The sequence below is a fragment of the Melanotaenia boesemani genome, chromosome 17 (genome assembly GCF_017639745.1).
Source record: "Melanotaenia boesemani isolate fMelBoe1 chromosome 17, fMelBoe1.pri, whole genome shotgun sequence".
NCBI lineage: Eukaryota > Metazoa > Chordata > Actinopteri > Atheriniformes > Melanotaeniidae > Melanotaenia > Melanotaenia boesemani.
This window is the reverse complement of record NC_055698.1, coordinates 32,990,915-33,011,182: the sequence shown is the minus strand read 5'-3', so window position 1 is coordinate 33,011,182 and position 20,268 is coordinate 32,990,915. Positions and strand designations below refer to the sequence as shown.

At 36.7% G+C, this 20,268-nt stretch overlaps 1 protein-coding gene across 2 annotated transcripts in view; it reads right to left on the bottom strand.

Annotated features, from left to right (window-relative positions):
• Positions 1-20,268, bottom strand: part of eya3 (EYA transcriptional coactivator and phosphatase 3) — a 38,572-nt gene that overhangs the window by 13,539 nt on the left and 4,765 nt on the right. The window contains exons 2-11 of one of the 2 annotated variants that reach the window (XM_042011999.1): positions 19,953-20,048; positions 16,264-16,310; positions 16,093-16,187; positions 15,930-16,010; positions 15,790-15,844; positions 4,706-4,815; positions 4,396-4,533; positions 4,196-4,281; positions 2,996-3,173; positions 1,937-2,106 (exon numbers count right to left, since the gene is read on the bottom strand). In XM_042011999.1, the coding sequence (XP_041867933.1) occupies positions 1,937-2,106; positions 2,996-3,173; positions 4,196-4,281; positions 4,396-4,533; positions 4,706-4,815; positions 15,790-15,844; positions 15,930-16,010; positions 16,093-16,187; positions 16,264-16,310; positions 19,953-20,000 (1,008 nt within the window). In that variant the 5' untranslated portion in view covers positions 20,001-20,048. The remainder of the gene's footprint in view (positions 1-1,936; positions 2,107-2,995; positions 3,174-4,195; positions 4,282-4,395; positions 4,534-4,705; positions 4,816-15,789; positions 15,845-15,929; positions 16,011-16,092; positions 16,188-16,263; positions 16,311-19,952; positions 20,049-20,268) is intronic. The other variant, XM_042012000.1, reaches the window with a different exon arrangement.

Sequence of the window (20,268 nt, the reverse complement as noted above, 5' to 3'; positions counted from 1 at the left end):
GATGGATGGATTGCAACATTTCCATTGTTTTTGTTCAAAACAATTTCAAATTAGGTTATAGAAAATACAAAACAAATGCAATTTAATGCACTAAACTACAAGTCAAGTGACAATATGTCTAAATTAACAGAGAAAGTGCTTTAACAGATTTATTAACACAGCAGATGAAGACGTGCTGTAACCAGAAACGATATCCAGGCATGTTGCTGCTTCACTGTTTAGGTTTTATGCGTTTGTCTCATGCTTGTTTACTGAAAGTATGTAAAGTCCAGTAAGGATATGATTTGTGTGTTGATTTACAAAGTTTAATTTCCACTGATGTTCATGATTTTTTATTTATTAGATTACATTTCTTGTTAATAAAATGCAGAATCTACATTAAAGTGGTCTGATATCAATCAAGAGTTATACTGTGCACATTACTGGCCAAGTAGTACCTTACACCCACCTCTTTCTTTGTTAATTTAGACATATTGTCACTTGCATTCTCGTACTATGTTGGTTTTACAGCGAGAGGAGGAGCCGCAGACACAGAGAGAACCTGAGCGAAACAACGCTAACAGGCAGCGTGCTCCCGCGGCCGTATAATCAATTTTTGGCAGACATTCACTTTAGGACACAACACCTGGCAAACGACTTGTATGCTGGAGCTGCCGGGTCTTCTTCGTGGCGTCATAGAACTTTTTGCCACTAGTTGATACACCAGCTAGTAGGCCTACCTGCTCTCTTAGCTTCTGGCACCAGCTCCCAAAAAGCTTGCCGTCTCCACCCCTTCTTCTATCCATGCCCAGCGCCACGTGGTTCTAAGGCCGTTGTCAATTAGGACGTCTTTCCCTGGCTTCATGAATTTACTCTCCTTTTTTTCTGATTTTGGTGAAACAACCATCAGCTTGGAAGCTGCGTTTAAGACCACTCGGGGATAACGTTCACGCTACAGGTGAACTCGGCGGAGAAAACGAAGTGTATACATGCAGCAGCAAGTTCTGCTTATTTTCCAAGATGAATACATGTAATTTCCGACTTTAACATTGTTCCCTGTTCAATTCATTTGTTCAAACCACTGTACCCATAATTAACTTTTTTTTTTTTTCCTGAATCATAGTGAAAAGCCGGGGATCTGGTACGGTGCCGGAATACTTTAAACCCTGTTTTATAGAGTTTTAGCGCTCTGGAGTGCCCCCTTGTGGCGACATGAGTAATACCAAGTGAAACTGCAGGCAGTCAGTTTCTTACGTCTTTATACATTTTATTTGATCGTCAAGTGTTCTGACAACAAGTTTGCTGCATGGTGACAAATGTTCCTCAGGGTTCCTCATGGAATACAATATCATTCCAATCAATCAGATTTGCTCATACATGAAGTTAGGAATGATGATGGATGAGACACGAAAACGTGTGAACATGCCGAGTTTCTCAGGAGGCTGAGACGGTTTGCAGGAAGTAGATGATGGTCAAGGTTAGTTTACTGATACCTGAAGGCTGACTTGTTTGCAGTAAAGTGGGAGGAGAAGCCTTTAAACCATTAAATTAAACATCTTCCACATCCCTTATATTCTCATCTTTTGTCTCCACTTAATTAGATTCTATGGCTTCATGAGGCTCCGCCCACCTCGTAGTGCTGCAGGGCTGAAGGACTGAACGGAGACAGAGCTCCATCTAGTGGACTAACGGCAGTACATCATTCTGCACCACTTCCACACTCAACAACATTTACCTTTTTATGAGAAATGAAGAATATATCAGCATTTAATCGGCACAACTGTGGTTTGATCATGATTGTATTGATAAGGTCAATAATCAGCTGATCAATCGGTCGGGCTCTAGGTGTTTCGTGCTGTATAAGGTTGCGTAATGTGTTTTTCTTGTATTGTTGAGAGTTTGAATTTGTGTCCTAACAAAGTTTTTCGGATCTAAAGCTCCTGAGCTGCAGCGTTACCTCCAGGTCGCTGTCGGCCGGCGAGGAACTCTCCGACTTCCTGGCCTTTCCTTTGGCTTTTCCCACGGAGTTCCTGCGGCCGAGCTCGTCCTGGTCTCTGGCGGCGGCAGGTGGAGGCACACCTGCAGGAAGAGCCGCGCTCGCTGGCAGGTTCTCAGGTGGAGATGCGTCTAACGGGAGAACGACATGTTACAGCCGGTTCTGCTCAGGACGCGTTTATTCTGCAGAGACACCAGGGATCGAACGTCTGATGGTTCCAGAACATTCTAAACCAGCAGCACGTTCACCCTCACAAAGTTCTGTAGATCCGAGCTTTGGACCGTTTTTCATTCCAGGTAGAATCCTGTAAGCTACGGAGCCGGGATGGAGTCAGTCCATCTCCTACAGGATTCTCTTTCAATGGTTTTATTAAGATTTCTTCCAGAGAACAAAATAATTACATCAAAACAGACTTTCCAACTAGTTTTAATGTCTTTCATCCGACTGGGAAACATGAGAGATGTAAGATTTCGAATGTTTCCGCCTGCATAGCTTTCCCAAGATTTTCCATTTTAATATTAATAATAATAATGATAATATTCATAATAACAATAATAGCAATGTTTATAATAATAACAATATTAATAATATTATTAATAATAATAAAACTAATTATATTAATAATAATAATATTAATAATATTATTAAAAAATAATATTATTAATAATAAAACTAATTATATTAATAAAAATAATATTAATAATAATATTATTAAAAAATAATATTAATAATAATAATAATAATAAAACTAATTATATTAATAATAAAAATAATATTATTAATAATAATAATAATAATAAAACAGAACTGGGAAACTTCATCCTTCATATTAAAAACTGTAGAAACGGCTTTTTACTGGTTTTATTTCCTTTCTGAACAGATCTGCTCAAACGTTTTTTCTATTTGAAGCTTCTTAGCATTTTGTTTCCTGGGCTGCTCTGACTGATTTTCTTTGGTTTCTGCAGCTTTTCTGAAGCTTTGGAACAAAACAGAAGGATGGAGAAAAAGCAGGAGATGCACCTCGGGGAGGTAGTCCAGCTGAAGCAGCCTCCTCCGACTTCACCGCCGAGTATCCCACCACGCCCACCCCGGCACCGTGCTCGTCGCTGCCGGGTGGCCCGGCGGGCACGTAGCTGGGAGGAAGAGCGTAGTACTGGGAGAACTGGTTCTGTCCCAGAGAGTTGTAGGTGCTGAACTCCTGGAGGACAAAAACAGGACTGATCAAGGTGAGGACAGGAAGGTCCAACATCATCCATCAGAGCTGCAGCAGGGTCTGCAAAGATCACGTCGATCCCCAGATATCTTTAATAAATCCACCCTGAAGAGCTTCCAGCTCTGGATTTAATCGGGATTTGGTCCAACACGGAACCCGGAGCGTTTGGTCCAGTTCTGTTTACATCAAGAGCACTTTGTCATTTTAACCTCTTTAGCTTTCACTGTTTATTTGAGGTTTCTGATCTAAAATGGCCCAAAAAGGAATGATTATTTCACCGTTGTTCCAAACTCAGTGTAAAGCATCGTGGTATTAAATCAAACCTGAACGGAGATTCCATCAGAGGTGGAAACATCACCACAGACGCCTCACGGTGAAGCACACGAGGATGGAACAAGGGAGACATGAAGGATTTTTTCTTTTTGCTTTTTATAGATACAACCCCTTGGAAATGTTGCTGCCTAAAGCTAAAGAGATAGCTCCGTGGTTTTCAGTCAGGTCTTCACACAGCTCTGTCCCGCTGTCTTTAAACTCATCTCCAGCTCTTCTTCTGTGGTGGAGCGTTTCTTATGGGATGCTATTTTATCCAGAAGGAGATAAAAAGTGGAGGGAAACCCTGCAAACAGGAGGATCTCTGCAGAAACATGGAAATACGGAAAATACTTCCTGTAAATCTGAACTAGGAGGTAAATCGCCTCGTAACTCCGGCTTTGATTGGCCGTTGATGCTCATTCTAATCATGTGACCCAGTAGAATTTCACAGATGTCATCATGGCTGCGTCCACCTCACCCATCAACAACGATAAGAAGGGAAATATCTGGGACACAGAATGACTGACACCTGCCATCGTCCAATCAGATCCATGTCACCGGGCAGAAAATCGTGATTTGGAGGGAAACAGCTAGAGATGCCGCGGGGGAAACAGGTGGAGCCATCTTTGTGTTTCCATCTTTTTCTGGACGCTGTTTAGCTGCTGCTTTAGCTGATGCTAAAGCATCGTCCTCACCTGGTGTCCTGCTGCGGTGGAGGCGGTGGTAACAGCCGTAGCAGGGGGGATGCTGGAGTACACGCTGGACGTGGTGAAGCTGGAGCCTGGAGACAGAGACAAGCCTTTAAACCGAAGCTAACAGCAGGTGACACCCTTCATTCGCTGAGCTTCGGGTAGATGCAGGCTGATCTGTGAGGCAGGGTGAGGCGGCAGCTTGCCTTGGCTCGGGTATGAGTAGTGCAGCTGGCCCGGCTGGGTTGAGGTATATGCGGTGCTGAAGCTGAGAAACCCAGGCTGGCCACCAGAGGGTGCCTCCGGCAGCCCTGTCTCAGTTTTAATGCCTGGCCACATTGTACCTGGAGAGGAAAGAGAGCATAGGAAGCAGGACACAGGGCGGACTGTGAGGAAAGGTGGGCTACGTGAAAGCAGAGTGAGAGCAGAGCGCTGCCGTGAAGCACGAAGATGTGAAGCTGAGGTTAAAGTGAGCTGAAGGTGCTGCAGGAGGAAGAGGAGGAGGGTGGAACTAACCGAAGGGTGGGAGGCCGTAGGTCTGTCCTGTCTGGGGAAACGCTGAATACACAGTAGACTGGGCCAGATTAGGGAAGGCCACCTGACCGGTGTAGGACGTCACGGCTGGGCTGGAAGAGACCACCGGAGCATGAGGACCATATTAGTCTAGGGTTAGCTTTAGATGGAATTTAGTTCATGTTTCAGTTCAGATTTAGTTGAACTTAAAGGTTTAGTTTATCAGATTATGTAATCTTTCTGAGAAAGGGAACAGGAAGTAGCAGAATTTACTTTTTCTCTGTCGCATCACAAGTTTGTTCAGATTTACTTTGGTTTCTTAATTCTTAAAACAAAACACCTCCAACTAAAGAAAATCCAAATCCCAGAATCTACAGGAGCAGAAAGAAAAAACGCTTCTTCATTTATTCCCCAAAAACAAGAGTTCAAATAAATCAGGTAAATATTTCCTTCACGTCTACCTGCTGAGGCACGGTTAATCTCAAACCTTTACCACGTTTTATTTAACACGTTAACGGTTAATCTCAAACCTTTACCACGTTTTATTTAACACGTTAACGGTTAATCTCAAACCTTTACCACGTTTTATTTAACACGATAACGGTTAATCTCAAACCTTTACCACGTTTTATTTAACACGTTAACGGTTAATCTCAAACCTTTACCACGTTTTATTTAACACGTTAACGGTTAATCTCAAACCTTTACCACGTTTTATTTAACACGTTAACGGTTAATCTCAAACCTTTAACACGTTTTATTTAACACGTTAACGGTTAATCTCAAACCTTTAACAGGTTTTATTTAACACGTTAACGGTTAATCTCAAACCTTTACCACGTTTTATTTAACACGTTAACGGTTAATCTCAAACCTTTACCACGTTTTATTTAACACGTTAACGGTTAATCTCAAACCTTTACCACGTTTTATTTAACACGTTAACGGTTAATCTCAAACCTTTAACACGTTTTATTTAACACGTTAACGGTTAATCTCAAACCTTTAACACGTTTTATTTAACACGTTAACGGTTAATCTCAAACCTTTAACACGTTTTATTTAACACGTTAACGGTTAATCTCAAACCTTTACCACGTTTTATTTAACACGTTAACGGTTAATCTCAAACCTTTACCACGTTTTATTTAACACGTTAACGGTTAATCTCAAACCTTTAACACGTTTTATTTAACACGTTAACGGTTAATCTCAAACCTTTAACAGGTTTTATTTAACACGTTAACGGTTAATCTCAAACCTTTACCACGTTTTATTTAACACGTTAACGGTTAATCTCAAACCTTTACCACGTTTTATTTAACACGTTAACCGTTAATCTCAAACCTTTAACACGTTTTATTTAACACGTTAACGGTTAATCTCAAACCTTTAACAGGTTTTATTTAACACGTTAACGGTTAATCTCAAACCTTTACCACGTTTTATTTAACACGTTAACGGTTAATCTCAAACCTTTACCACGTTTTATTTAACACGTTAACGGTTAATCTCAAACCTTTACCACGTTTTATTTAACACGTTAACGGTTAATCTCAAACCTTTACCACGTTTTATTTAACACGTTAACGGTTAATCTCAAACCTTAACCACGTTTTATTTAACACGTTAACGGTTAATCTCAAACCTTTACCACGTTTTATTTAACACGTTAACGGTTAATCTCAAACCTTTAACACGTTTTATTTAACACATTAACGGTTAATCTCAAACCTTTAACACGTTTTATTTAACATATTAACGGTTAATCTCAAACCTTTACCACGTTTTATTTAACACGTTAACGGTTAATCTCAAACCTTTAACACGTTTTATTTAACACGTTAACGGTTAATCTCAAACCTTTAACACGTTTTATTTAACACGTTAACGGTTAATCTCAAACCTTTAACACGTTTTATTTAACACATTAACGGTTAATCTCAAACCTTTAACACGTTTTATTTAACATATTAACGGTTAATCTCAAACCTTTACCACGTTTTATTTAACACGTTAACGGTTAATCTCAAACCTTTATTAACACGTTTTATTTAACACGTTAACGGTTAATCTCAAACCTTTAACACGTTTTATTTAACACATTAACGGTTAATCTCAAACCTTTACCACGTTTTATTTAACACGTTAACGGTTAATCTCAAACCTTTATTAACACGTTTTATTTAACACGTTAACGGTTAATCTCAAACCTTTAACACGTTTTATTTAACACGTTAACGGTTAATCTCAAACCTTTAACAGGTTTTATTTAACACGTTAACTGTTAATCTCAAACCTTTACCACGTTTTATTTAACACGTTAATGGTTAATCTCAAACCTTTACCACGTTTTATTTAACACGATAACGGTTAATCTCAAACCTTTACCACGTTTTATTTAACACGTTAACGGTTAATCTCAAACCTTTACCACGTTTTATTTAACACGTTAACGGTTAATCTCAAACCTTTAACAGGTTTTATTTAACACGTTAACGGTTAATCTCAAACCTTTACCAGGTTTTATTTAACACGTTAACGGTTAATCTCAAACCTTTACCACGTTTTATTTAACACGTTAACGGTTAATCTCAAACCTTTACCACGTTTTATTTAACACGATAACGGTTAATCTCAAACCTTTACCACGTTTTATTTAACACGTTAACGGTTAATCTCAAACCTTTAACACGTTTTATTTAACACGTTAACGGTTAATCTCAAACCTTTACCACGTTTTATTTAACACGTTAGCGGTTAATCTCAAACCTTTACCACGTTTTATTTAACACGTTAACGGTTAATCTCAAACCTTTACCACGTTTTATTTAACACGTTAACGGTTAATCTCAAACCTTTATTAACACGTTTTATTTAACACGTTAACGGTTAATCTCAAACCTTTACCACGTTTTATTTAACACGATAACGGTTAATCTCAAACCTTTACCACGTTTTATTTAACACGTTAACGGTTAATCTCAAACCTTTATTAACACGTTTTATTTAACACGTTAACGGTTAATCTCAAACCTTTACCACGTTTTATTTAACACGATAACGGTTAATCTCAAACCTTTACCACGTTTTATTTAACACGTTAACGGTTAATCTCAAACCTTTACCACGTTTTATTTAACACGTTAACGGTTAGTCTCAAACCTTTATTAACACGTTTTATTTAACACGTTAGCGGTTAATCTCAAACCTTTACGTTTTATTTAACACGTTAACGGTTAATCTCAAACCTTTACCACGTTTTATTTAACACGTTAACGGTTAATCTCAAACCTTAACCACGTTTTATTTAACACGTTAACGGTTAATCTCAAACCTTTACCACGTTTTATTTAACACGTTAACGGTTAATCTCAAACCTTTAACACGTTTTATTTAACACATTAACGGTTAATCTCAAACCTTTAACACGTTTTATTTAACATATTAACGGTTAATCTCAAACCTTTACCACGTTTTATTTAACACGTTAACGGTTAATCTCAAACCTTTAACACGTTTTATTTAACACGTTAACGGTTAATCTCAAACCTTTAACACGTTTTATTTAACACGTTAACGGTTAATCTCAAACCTTTAACACGTTTTATTTAACACATTAACGGTTAATCTCAAACCTTTAACACGTTTTATTTAACATATTAACGGTTAATCTCAAACCTTTACCACGTTTTATTTAACACGTTAACGGTTAATCTCAAACCTTTATTAACACGTTTTATTTAACACGTTAACGGTTAATCTCAAACCTTTAACACGTTTTATTTAACACATTAACGGTTAATCTCAAACCTTTACCACGTTTTATTTAACACGTTAACGGTTAATCTCAAACCTTTATTAACACGTTTTATTTAACACGTTAACGGTTAATCTCAAACCTTTAACACGTTTTATTTAACACGTTAACGGTTAATCTCAAACCTTTAACAGGTTTTATTTAACACGTTAACTGTTAATCTCAAACCTTTACCACGTTTTATTTAACACGTTAATGGTTAATCTCAAACCTTTACCACGTTTTATTTAACACGATAACGGTTAATCTCAAACCTTTACCACGTTTTATTTAACACGTTAACGGTTAATCTCAAACCTTTAACACGTTTTATTTAACACATTAACGGTTAATCTCAAACCTTTAACACGTTTTATTTAACATATTAACGGTTAATCTCAAACCTTTACCACGTTTTATTTAACACGTTAACGGTTAATCTCAAACCTTTAACACGTTTTATTTAACACGTTAACGGTTAATCTCAAACCTTTAACACGTTTTATTTAACACGTTAACGGTTAATCTCAAACCTTTAACACGTTTTATTTAACACATTAACGGTTAATCTCAAACCTTTAACACGTTTTATTTAACATATTAACGGTTAATCTCAAACCTTTACCACGTTTTATTTAACACGTTAACGGTTAATCTCAAACCTTTATTAACACGTTTTATTTAACACGTTAACGGTTAATCTCAAACCTTTAACACGTTTTATTTAACACATTAACGGTTAATCTCAAACCTTTACCACGTTTTATTTAACACGTTAACGGTTAATCTCAAACCTTTATTAACACGTTTTATTTAACACGTTAACGGTTAATCTCAAACCTTTAACACGTTTTATTTAACACGTTAACGGTTAATCTCAAACCTTTAACAGGTTTTATTTAACACGTTAACTGTTAATCTCAAACCTTTACCACGTTTTATTTAACACGTTAATGGTTAATCTCAAACCTTTACCACGTTTTATTTAACACGATAACGGTTAATCTCAAACCTTTACCACGTTTTATTTAACACGTTAACGGTTAATCTCAAACCTTTACCACGTTTTATTTAACACGTTAACGGTTAATCTCAAACCTTTAACAGGTTTTATTTAACACGTTAACGGTTAATCTCAAACCTTTACCAGGTTTTATTTAACACGTTAACGGTTAATCTCAAACCTTTACCACGTTTTATTTAACACGTTAACGGTTAATCTCAAACCTTTACCACGTTTTATTTAACACGATAACGGTTAATCTCAAACCTTTACCACGTTTTATTTAACACGTTAACGGTTAATCTCAAACCTTTAACACGTTTTATTTAACACGTTAACGGTTAATCTCAAACCTTTACCACGTTTTATTTAACACGTTAGCGGTTAATCTCAAACCTTTACCACGTTTTATTTAACACGTTAACGGTTAATCTCAAACCTTTACCACGTTTTATTTAACACGTTAACGGTTAATCTCAAACCTTTATTAACACGTTTTATTTAACAAGTTAACGGTTAATCTCAAACCTTTACCACGTTTTATTTAACACGATAACGGTTAATCTCAAACCTTTACCACGTTTTATTTAACACGTTAACGGTTAATCTCAAACCTTTATTAACACGTTTTATTTAACAAGTTAACGGTTAATCTCAAACCTTTACCACGTTTTATTTAACACGATAACGGTTAATCTCAAACCTTTACCACGTTTTATTTAACACGTTAACGGTTAATCTCAAACCTTTACCACGTTTTATTTAACACGTTAACGGTTAGTCTCAAACCTTTATTAACACGTTTTATTTAACACGTTAGCGGTTAATCTCAAACCTTTACGTTTTATTTAACACGTTAACGGTTAATCTCAAACCTTTACCACGTTTTATTTAACACGTTAACGGTTAATCTCAAACCTTAACCACGTTTTATTTAACACGTTAACGGTTAATCTCAAACCTTTACCACGTTTTATTTAACACGTTAACGGTTAATCTCAAACCTTTAACACGTTTTATTTAACACATTAACGGTTAATCTCAAACCTTTAACACGTTTTATTTAACATATTAACGGTTAATCTCAAACCTTTACCACGTTTTATTTAACACGTTAACGGTTAATCTCAAACCTTTAACACGTTTTATTTAACACGTTAACGGTTAATCTCAAACCTTTAACACGTTTTATTTAACACGTTAACGGTTAATCTCAAACCTTTAACACGTTTTATTTAACACATTAACGGTTAATCTCAAACCTTTAACACGTTTTATTTAACATATTAACGGTTAATCTCAAACCTTTACCACGTTTTATTTAACACGTTAACGGTTAATCTCAAACCTTTATTAACACGTTTTATTTAACACGTTAACGGTTAATCTCAAACCTTTAACACGTTTTATTTAACACATTAACGGTTAATCTCAAACCTTTACCACGTTTTATTTAACACGTTAACGGTTAATCTCAAACCTTTATTAACACGTTTTATTTAACACGTTAACGGTTAATCTCAAACCTTTAACACGTTTTATTTAACACGTTAACGGTTAATCTCAAACCTTTAACAGGTTTTATTTAACACGTTAACTGTTAATCTCAAACCTTTACCACGTTTTATTTAACACGTTAATGGTTAATCTCAAACCTTTACCACGTTTTATTTAACACGATAACGGTTAATCTCAAACCTTTACCACGTTTTATTTAACACGTTAACGGTTAATCTCAAACCTTTACCACGTTTTATTTAACACGTTAACGGTTAATCTCAAACCTTTAACAGGTTTTATTTAACACGTTAACGGTTAATCTCAAACCTTTACCAGGTTTTATTTAACACGTTAACGGTTAATCTCAAACCTTTACCACGTTTTATTTAACACGTTAACGGTTAATCTCAAACCTTTACCACGTTTTATTTAACACGATAACGGTTAATCTCAAACCTTTACCACGTTTTATTTAACACGTTAACGGTTAATCTCAAACCTTTAACACGTTTTATTTAACACGTTAACGGTTAATCTCAAACCTTTACCACGTTTTATTTAACACGTTAGCGGTTAATCTCAAACCTTTACCACGTTTTATTTAACACGTTAACGGTTAATCTCAAACCTTTACCACGTTTTATTTAACACGTTAACGGTTAATCTCAAACCTTTATTAACACGTTTTATTTAACACGTTAACGGTTAATCTCAAACCTTTACCACGTTTTATTTAACACGATAACGGTTAATCTCAAACCTTTACCACGTTTTATTTAACACGTTAACGGTTAATCTCAAACCTTTATTAACACGTTTTATTTAACACGTTAACGGTTAATCTCAAACCTTTACCACGTTTTATTTAACACGATAACGGTTAATCTCAAACCTTTACCACGTTTTATTTAACACGTTAACGGTTAATCTCAAACCTTTACCACGTTTTATTTAACACGTTAACGGTTAGTCTCAAACCTTTATTAACACGTTTTATTTAACACGTTAGCGGTTAATCTCAAACCTTTACGTTTTATTTAACACGTTAACGGTTAATCTCAAACCTTTATTAACACGTTTTATTTAACACATTAACGGTTAATCTCAAACCTTTACCACGTTTTATTTAACACGTTAACGGTTAATCTCAAACCTTTATTAACACGTTTTATTTAACACGTTAACGGTTAATCTCAAACCTTTACCACGTTTTATTTAACACGTTAACGGTTAATCTCAAACCTTTATTAACACGTTTTATTTAACACATTAACGGTTAATCTCAAACCTTTACCACGTTTTATTTAACACGTTAACGGTTAATCTCAAACCTTTACCACGTTTTATTTAACACGTTAACGGTTAATCTCAAACCTTTAACACGTTTTATTTAACACGTAAACGGTTAATCTCAAACCTTTAACAGGTTTTATTTAACACGTTAACAGTTAATCTCAAACCTTTACCACGTTTTATTTAACAAGTTAACGGTTAATCTCAAACCTTTACCACGTTTTATTTAACACGATAACGGTTAATCTCAAACCTTTACCACGTTTTATTTAACACGTTAACGGTTAATCTCAAACCTTTATTAACACGTTTTATTTAACACGTTAACGGTTAATCTCAAACCTTTACCACGTTTTATTTAACACGATAACGGTTAATCTCAAACCTTTACCACGTTTTATTTAACACGTTAACGGTTAATCTCAAACCTTTACCACGTTTTATTTAACACGTTAACGGTTAGTCTCAAACCTTTATTAACACGTTTTATTTAACACGTTAGCGGTTAATCTCAAACCTTTACGTTTTATTTAACACGTTAACGGTTAATCTCAAACCTTTACCACGTTTTATTTAACACGTTAACGGTTAATCTCAAACCTTAACCACGTTTTATTTAACACGTTAACGGTTAATCTCAAACCTTTACCACGTTTTATTTAACACGTTAACGGTTAATCTCAAACCTTTAACACGTTTTATTTAACACATTAACGGTTAATCTCAAACCTTTAACACGTTTATTTAACATATTAACGGTTAATCTCAAACCTTTACCACGTTTTATTTAACACGTTAACGGTTAATCTCAAACCTTTAACACGTTTTATTTAACACGTTAACGGTTAATCTCAAACCTTTAACACGTTTTATTTAACACGTTAACGGTTAATCTCAAACCTTTAACACGTTTTATTTAACACATTAACGGTTAATCTCAAACCTTTAACACGTTTTATTTAACATATTAACGGTTAATCTCAAACCTTTACCACGTTTTATTTAACACGTTAACGGTTAATCTCAAACCTTTATTAACACGTTTTATTTAACACGTTAACGGTTAATCTCAAACCTTTAACACGTTTTATTTAACACATTAACGGTTAATCTCAAACCTTTACCACGTTTTATTTAACACGTTAACGGTTAATCTCAAACCTTTATTAACACGTTTTATTTAACACGTTAACGGTTAATCTCAAACCTTTAACACGTTTTATTTAACACGTTAACGGTTAATCTCAAACCTTTAACAGGTTTTATTTAACACGTTAACTGTTAATCTCAAACCTTTACCACGTTTTATTTAACACGTTAATGGTTAATCTCAAACCTTTACCACGTTTTATTTAACACGATAACGGTTAATCTCAAACCTTTACCACGTTTTATTTAACACGTTAACGGTTAATCTCAAACCTTTACCACGTTTTATTTAACACGTTAACGGTTAATCTCAAACCTTTAACAGGTTTTATTTAACACGTTAACGGTTAATCTCAAACCTTTACCAGGTTTTATTTAACACGTTAACGGTTAATCTCAAACCTTTACCACGTTTTATTTAACACGTTAACGGTTAATCTCAAACCTTTACCACGTTTTATTTAACACGATAACGGTTAATCTCAAACCTTTACCACGTTTTATTTAACACGTTAACGGTTAATCTCAAACCTTTAACACGTTTTATTTAACACGTTAACGGTTAATCTCAAACCTTTACCACGTTTTATTTAACACGTTAGCGGTTAATCTCAAACCTTTACCACGTTTTATTTAACACGTTAACGGTTAATCTCAAACCTTTACCACGTTTTATTTAACACGTTAACGGTTAATCTCAAACCTTTATTAACACGTTTTATTTAACACGTTAACGGTTAATCTCAAACCTTTACCACGTTTTATTTAACACGATAACGGTTAATCTCAAACCTTTACCACGTTTTATTTAACACGTTAACGGTTAATCTCAAACCTTTATTAACACGTTTTATTTAACACGTTAACGGTTAATCTCAAACCTTTACCACGTTTTATTTAACACGATAACGGTTAATCTCAAACCTTTACCACGTTTTATTTAACACGTTAACGGTTAATCTCAAACCTTTACCACGTTTTATTTAACACGTTAACGGTTAGTCTCAAACCTTTATTAACACGTTTTATTTAACACGTTAGCGGTTAATCTCAAACCTTTACGTTTTATTTAACACGTTAACGGTTAATCTCAAACCTTTATTAACACGTTTTATTTAACACATTAACGGTTAATCTCAAACCTTTACCACGTTTTATTTAACACGTTAACGGTTAATCTCAAACCTTTATTAACACGTTTTATTTAACACGTTAACGGTTAATCTCAAACCTTTACCACGTTTTATTTAACACGTTAACGGTTAATCTCAAACCTTTATTAACACGTTTTATTTAACACATTAACGGTTAATCTCAAACCTTTACCACGTTTTATTTAACACGTTAACGGTTAATCTCAAACCTTTACCACGTTTTATTTAACACGTTAACGGTTAATCTCAAACCTTTAACACGTTTTATTTAACACGTAAACGGTTAATCTCAAACCTTTAACAGGTTTTATTTAACACGTTAACAGTTAATCTCAAACCTTTACCACGTTTTATTTAACAAGTTAACGGTTAATCTCAAACCTTTAACACGTTTTATTTAACACGTTAACGGTTAATCTCAAACCTTTATTAACACGTTTTATTTAACACGTTAACGGTTAATCTCAAACCTTTACCACGTTTTATTTAACACGTTAACGGTTTTTCTCAAACCTTTAACAGGTTTTATTTAACACGTTAACAGTTAATCTCAAACCTTTACCACGTTTTATTTAACACGTTAACGGTTAATCTCAAACCTTTAACACGTTTTATTTAACACGTTAACGGTTAATCTCAAACCTTTAACACGTTTTATTTAACACGTTAACGGTTAATCTCAAACCTTTAACACGTTTTATTTAACACGTTAACGGTTAATCTCAAACCTTTAACACGTTTTATTTAACACGTTAACGGTTAATCTCAAACCTTTACCACGTTTTATTTAACACGTTGACTTTACTGATTTTATCCGGAATATTCCATAAACTCATTTCTTTAAGGGACATCAGCTGACTTCTAAATCTGGGTTAATTTAAAAGCTTTCTACCTTTCAAGTCAGATTTAATCTTTTTCTTTTCTGAATATTTGAGGCTGTAATTCAGACATTAACTGATGAATCTTTGTTTTTACTAATAATAATAATAATAATAATAATTTTAGTTAATATTAGTTAATATTTTAGCTGAAAGTCGACCTGGAACGTATAAAACCAGGAAAAATATTCCAGCTGGTGAAATTCAGAGAAAGATCTGGAGCTGAAGATAAAAACCAGAAAAACTGCTTCAGTTGTCGAAGTTTTCCCAGTAGATGGAGTAGTTCTGGGTGATGGGGTCGGGACACTCACCCGCTCCCCTGGTAGACCTCCTGGGTATAGTCGGCCGTGGCTGCTGGGTCGGCAGCTGTGAAAGAAAAAACAGCCGTTATCAGACTCTATTGGGCTTTAGTTTTGAGCATCCATTAGACCGGCGGCGTCTCTGGTCCAACCTGCGTGTGAGTACGAGGCAACGGCGTCGCCACGCGGCTGGTTTGATGAACCGCCGTCCGCCCTCGGCTGCTTCCGTTCACCTGCAACCAGAAACCAGGACAGCGTCAACATGGAGCAACATTCCTGAAGGTTTCTGGACTTTTCTTTGTGTTTCCTGCTCACCTGCATCGAGCTGCGCTGTGGAGAGCGTCGCGTACGGCCCGTCCTGATCCGACGAAGCGATGACAGCGGCCGGGCTCGAACCCTCGACCAGATTACTGAGAGGAGATCAGAATCAGTCAGTCACAACGTCAAAATCATGTTGTTTGGTGGAAGAACGTAGACCACACCAACCTCTGCTGTTCCACGCCGTCCTCCGTCTCAATCTTCGCCTTCTTCGCCTACAAACAGACCAGCTTTAGTCCCGGAAACCTGCTCATTCCTCTTTATTTTACCACATTTCCTCCATATTACCAAAGAAAACTGGGAACAGGCCGACATCCACAAGTAAACTAAGTTAAATAAATCAAGAGGTTCCGACAGTTGTCGTCTTCCCACCTTGTCCTGATGGAGGATAGTATAAACCAGTCTGTAGCAGCTTTTAATCCCAGTATAAACCAGTCTGTAGCAGCTTTTAATCCCAGTATAAACCAGTCTGTAGCAGCTTTTAATCCCAGTATAAACCAGTCTGTAGCAGCTTTTAATCCCAGTATAAACCAGTCTGTAGCATCTTTTAATCCCAGTATAAACCAGTCTGTAGCAGCTTTTAATCCCAGTATAAACCAGTCTGTAGCATCTTTTAATCCCAGTATAAACCAGTCTGTAGCAGCTTTTAATCCCAGTATAAACCAGTCTGTAGCAGCTTTTAATCCCAGTATAAACCAGTCTGTAGCAGCTTTTAATCCCAGTATAAACCAGTCTGTAGCATCTTTTAATCCCAGTATAAACCAGTCTGTAGCATCTTTTAATCCCAGTATAAACCAGTCTGTAGCAGCTTTTAATCCCAGTATAAACCAGTCTGTAGCAGCTTTTAATCCCAGTATAAACCAGTGTGTAGCAGCTTTTAATCCCAGTATAAACCAGTCTGTAGCAGCTTTTAATCCCAGTATAACCAGTCTGTAGCAGCTTTTAATCCCAGTATAAACCAGTCTGTAGCAGCTTTTAATCCCAGTATAAACCAGTCTGTAGCAGCTTTTAATCCCAGTATAAACCAGTGTGTAGCAGCTTTTAATCCCAGTATAAACCAGTCTGTAGCAGCTTTTAATCCCAGTATAAACCAGTCTGTAGCAGCTTTTAATCCCAGTATAAACCAGTCTGTAGCAGCTTTTAATCCCAGTATAAACCAGTCTGTAGCAGCTTTTAATCCCAGTATAAAACAGTGTGTAGCAGCTTTTAATCCCAGTACAAACCAGTGTGTAGCAGCTTTTAATCCCAGTATAAACCAGTCTGTAGCAGCTTTTAATCCCAGTATAAACCAGTCTGTAGCAGCTTTTAATCCCAGTATAAACCAGTGTGTAGCAGCTTTTAATCCCAGTATAAACCAGTCTGTAGCAGCTTTTAATCCCAGTATAAACCAGTCTGTAACAGCTTTTAATCCCAGTATAAACCAGTGTGTAGCAGCTTTTAATCCCAGTATAAACCAGTCTGTAGCAGCTTTTAATCCCAGTATAAACCAGTCTGTAACAGCTTTTAATCCCAGTATAAACCAGTCTGTAACAGCTTTTAATCCCAGTATAAACCAGTCTGTAGCAGCTTTTAATCCCAGTATAAACCAGTCTGTAACAGCTTTTAATCCCAGTATAAACCAGTGTGTAACAGCTTTTAATCCCAGTATAAACCAGTCTGTAACAGCTTTTAATCCCAGTATAAACCAGTCTGTAACAGCTTTTAATCCCAGTATAAACCAGTCTGTAACAGCTTTTAATCCCAGTATAAACCAGTCTGTAGCAGCTTTTAATCCCAGTATAAACCAGTCTGTAGCATCTTTTAATCCCAGTATAAACCAGTCTGTAGCAGCTTTTAATCCCAGTATAAACCAGTCTGTAGCATCTTTTAATCCCAGTATAAACCAGTCTGTAGCAGCTTTTAATCCCAGTATAAACCAGTCTGTAGCAGCTTTTAATCCCAGTATAAACCAGTCTGTAGCATCTTTTAATCCCAGTATAAACCAGTCTGTAGCATCTTTTAATCCCAGTATAAACCAGTGTGTAGCAGCTTTTAATCCCAGTATAAACCAGTCTGTAGCAGCTTTTAATCCCAGTATAAACCAGTCTGTAGCAGCTTTTAATCCCAGTATAAACCAGTGTGTAGCAGCTTTTAATCCCAGTACAAACCAGTGTGTAGCAGCTTTTAATCCCAGTATAAACCAGTCTGTAGCAGCTTTTAATCCCAGTACAAACCAGTCTGTAGCAGCTTTTAATCCCAGTATAAACCAGTGTGTAGCAGCTTTTAATCCCAGTATAAACCAGTCTGTAGCAGCTTTTAATCCCAGTATAAACCAGTCTGTAACAGCTTTTAATCCCAGTATAAACCAGTGTGTAGCAGCTTTTAATCCCAGTATAAACCAGTCTGTAGCAGCTTTTAATCCCAGTATAAACCAGTCTGTAACAGCTTTTAATCCCAGTATAAACCAGTCTGCAGCATCTTTTAATCCCAGTATAAACCAGTCTGCAGCATCTTTTAATCCCAGTATAAACCAGTCTGTAGCAGCTTTTAATCCCAGTATAAACCAGTCTGTAGCAGCTTTTAATCCCAGTATAAACCAGTCTGTAGCACCTTTTAATCCCAGTATAAACCAGTCTGTAGCATCTTTTAATCCCAGTATAAACCAGTCTGTAGCAGCTTTTAATCCCAGTATAAACCAGTCTGCAGAAGCTTTTAATCCCAGTATAAACCAGTCTGTAACAGCTTTTAATCCCAGTATAAACCAGTCTGTAGCAGCTTTTAATCCCAGTATAAACCAGTCTGTAGCAGCTTTTAATCCCAGTATAAACCAGTCTGTAACAGCTTTTAATCCCAGTATAAACCAGTCTGTAGCAGCTTTTAATCCCAGTATAAACCAGTCTGTAGCAGCTTTTAATCCCAGTATAAACCAGTCTGTAGCAGCTTTTAATGCCAGTATAAACCAGTCTGTAGCAGCTTTTAATCCCAGTATAAACCAGTCTGTAGCAGCTTTTAATCCCAGTATAAACCAGTCTGTAGCAGCTTTTAATCCCAGTATAAACCAGTCTGTAGCAGCTTTTAATCCCAGTATAAACCAGTCTGTAACAGCTTTTAATCCCAGTATAAACCAGTCTGTAGCAGCTTTTAATCCCAGTATAAACCAGTCTGTAGCAGCTTTTAATCCCAGTATAAACCAGTCTGTAGCAGCTTTTAATCCCAGTATAAACCAGTGTGTAGCGGCTTTTAATCCCAGTATAAACCAGTCTGTAGCAGCTTTTAATCCCAGTATAAAACAGTGTGTAACAGCTTTTAATCCCAGTATAAACCAGTGTGTAACAGCTTTTAATCCCAGTATAAACCAGTGTGTAGCAGCTTTTAATCCCAGTATAAACCAGTCTGTAGCAGCTTTTAATCCCAGTATAAACCAGTCTGTAGCAGCTTTTAATCCCAGTATAAACCAGTGTGTAGCAGCTTTTAATCCCAGTATAAACCAGTGTGTAGCAGCTTTTAATCCCAGTATAAACCAGTCTGTAGCAGCTTTTAATCCCAGTATAAACCAGTCTGTAGCAGCTTTTAATCCCAGTATAAACCAGTCTGTAGCAGCTTTTAATCCCAGTATAAACCAGTCTGTAGCAGCTTTTAATCCCAGTATAAACCAGTGTGTAGAAGCTTTTAATCCCAGTATAAACCGGTCAGCATCAGACATGTTTCCAGTCTCGGCTGTCAGATTATGAGGCTAATATAGACCTGGTTTCTGGTTCTGGCTCCAGAGTTTGTCCCGCCGTGATGAGACAGACGTCTCTGGAACCAGCAGTCTCTGCTCTGAATGCCACTAAAATGAAGAAACCTCCTAATAAATAAGTGGAATCTCTGTGACTCACCGGCAGCTCCTGCGAGTCGTCCATCTCTGCAGCCGAGCGACTCGACATGTCTCCACGCTCAGCCTACGCTCTGCACCTGGACAGCCCGGCGGGTCCCTGCAAACCCAAATGCAGGATAAATGCTTTATGTAGCTCCCAGACGAGCCCCTCTCCCCTCCCTGAGTCCCATAAAGGCTCATCGATGAATCCCCCCGCTCCTATCGCGGGCTCATCAGCAGGGAAGCGAGCGGTAATGGAGGAAGTGAGCCACCCTGGTCTAATCTCCTGCACGGGATCCGCAGGTGAGGCACGTGTGGCGCTGACGTTGACCATTGTC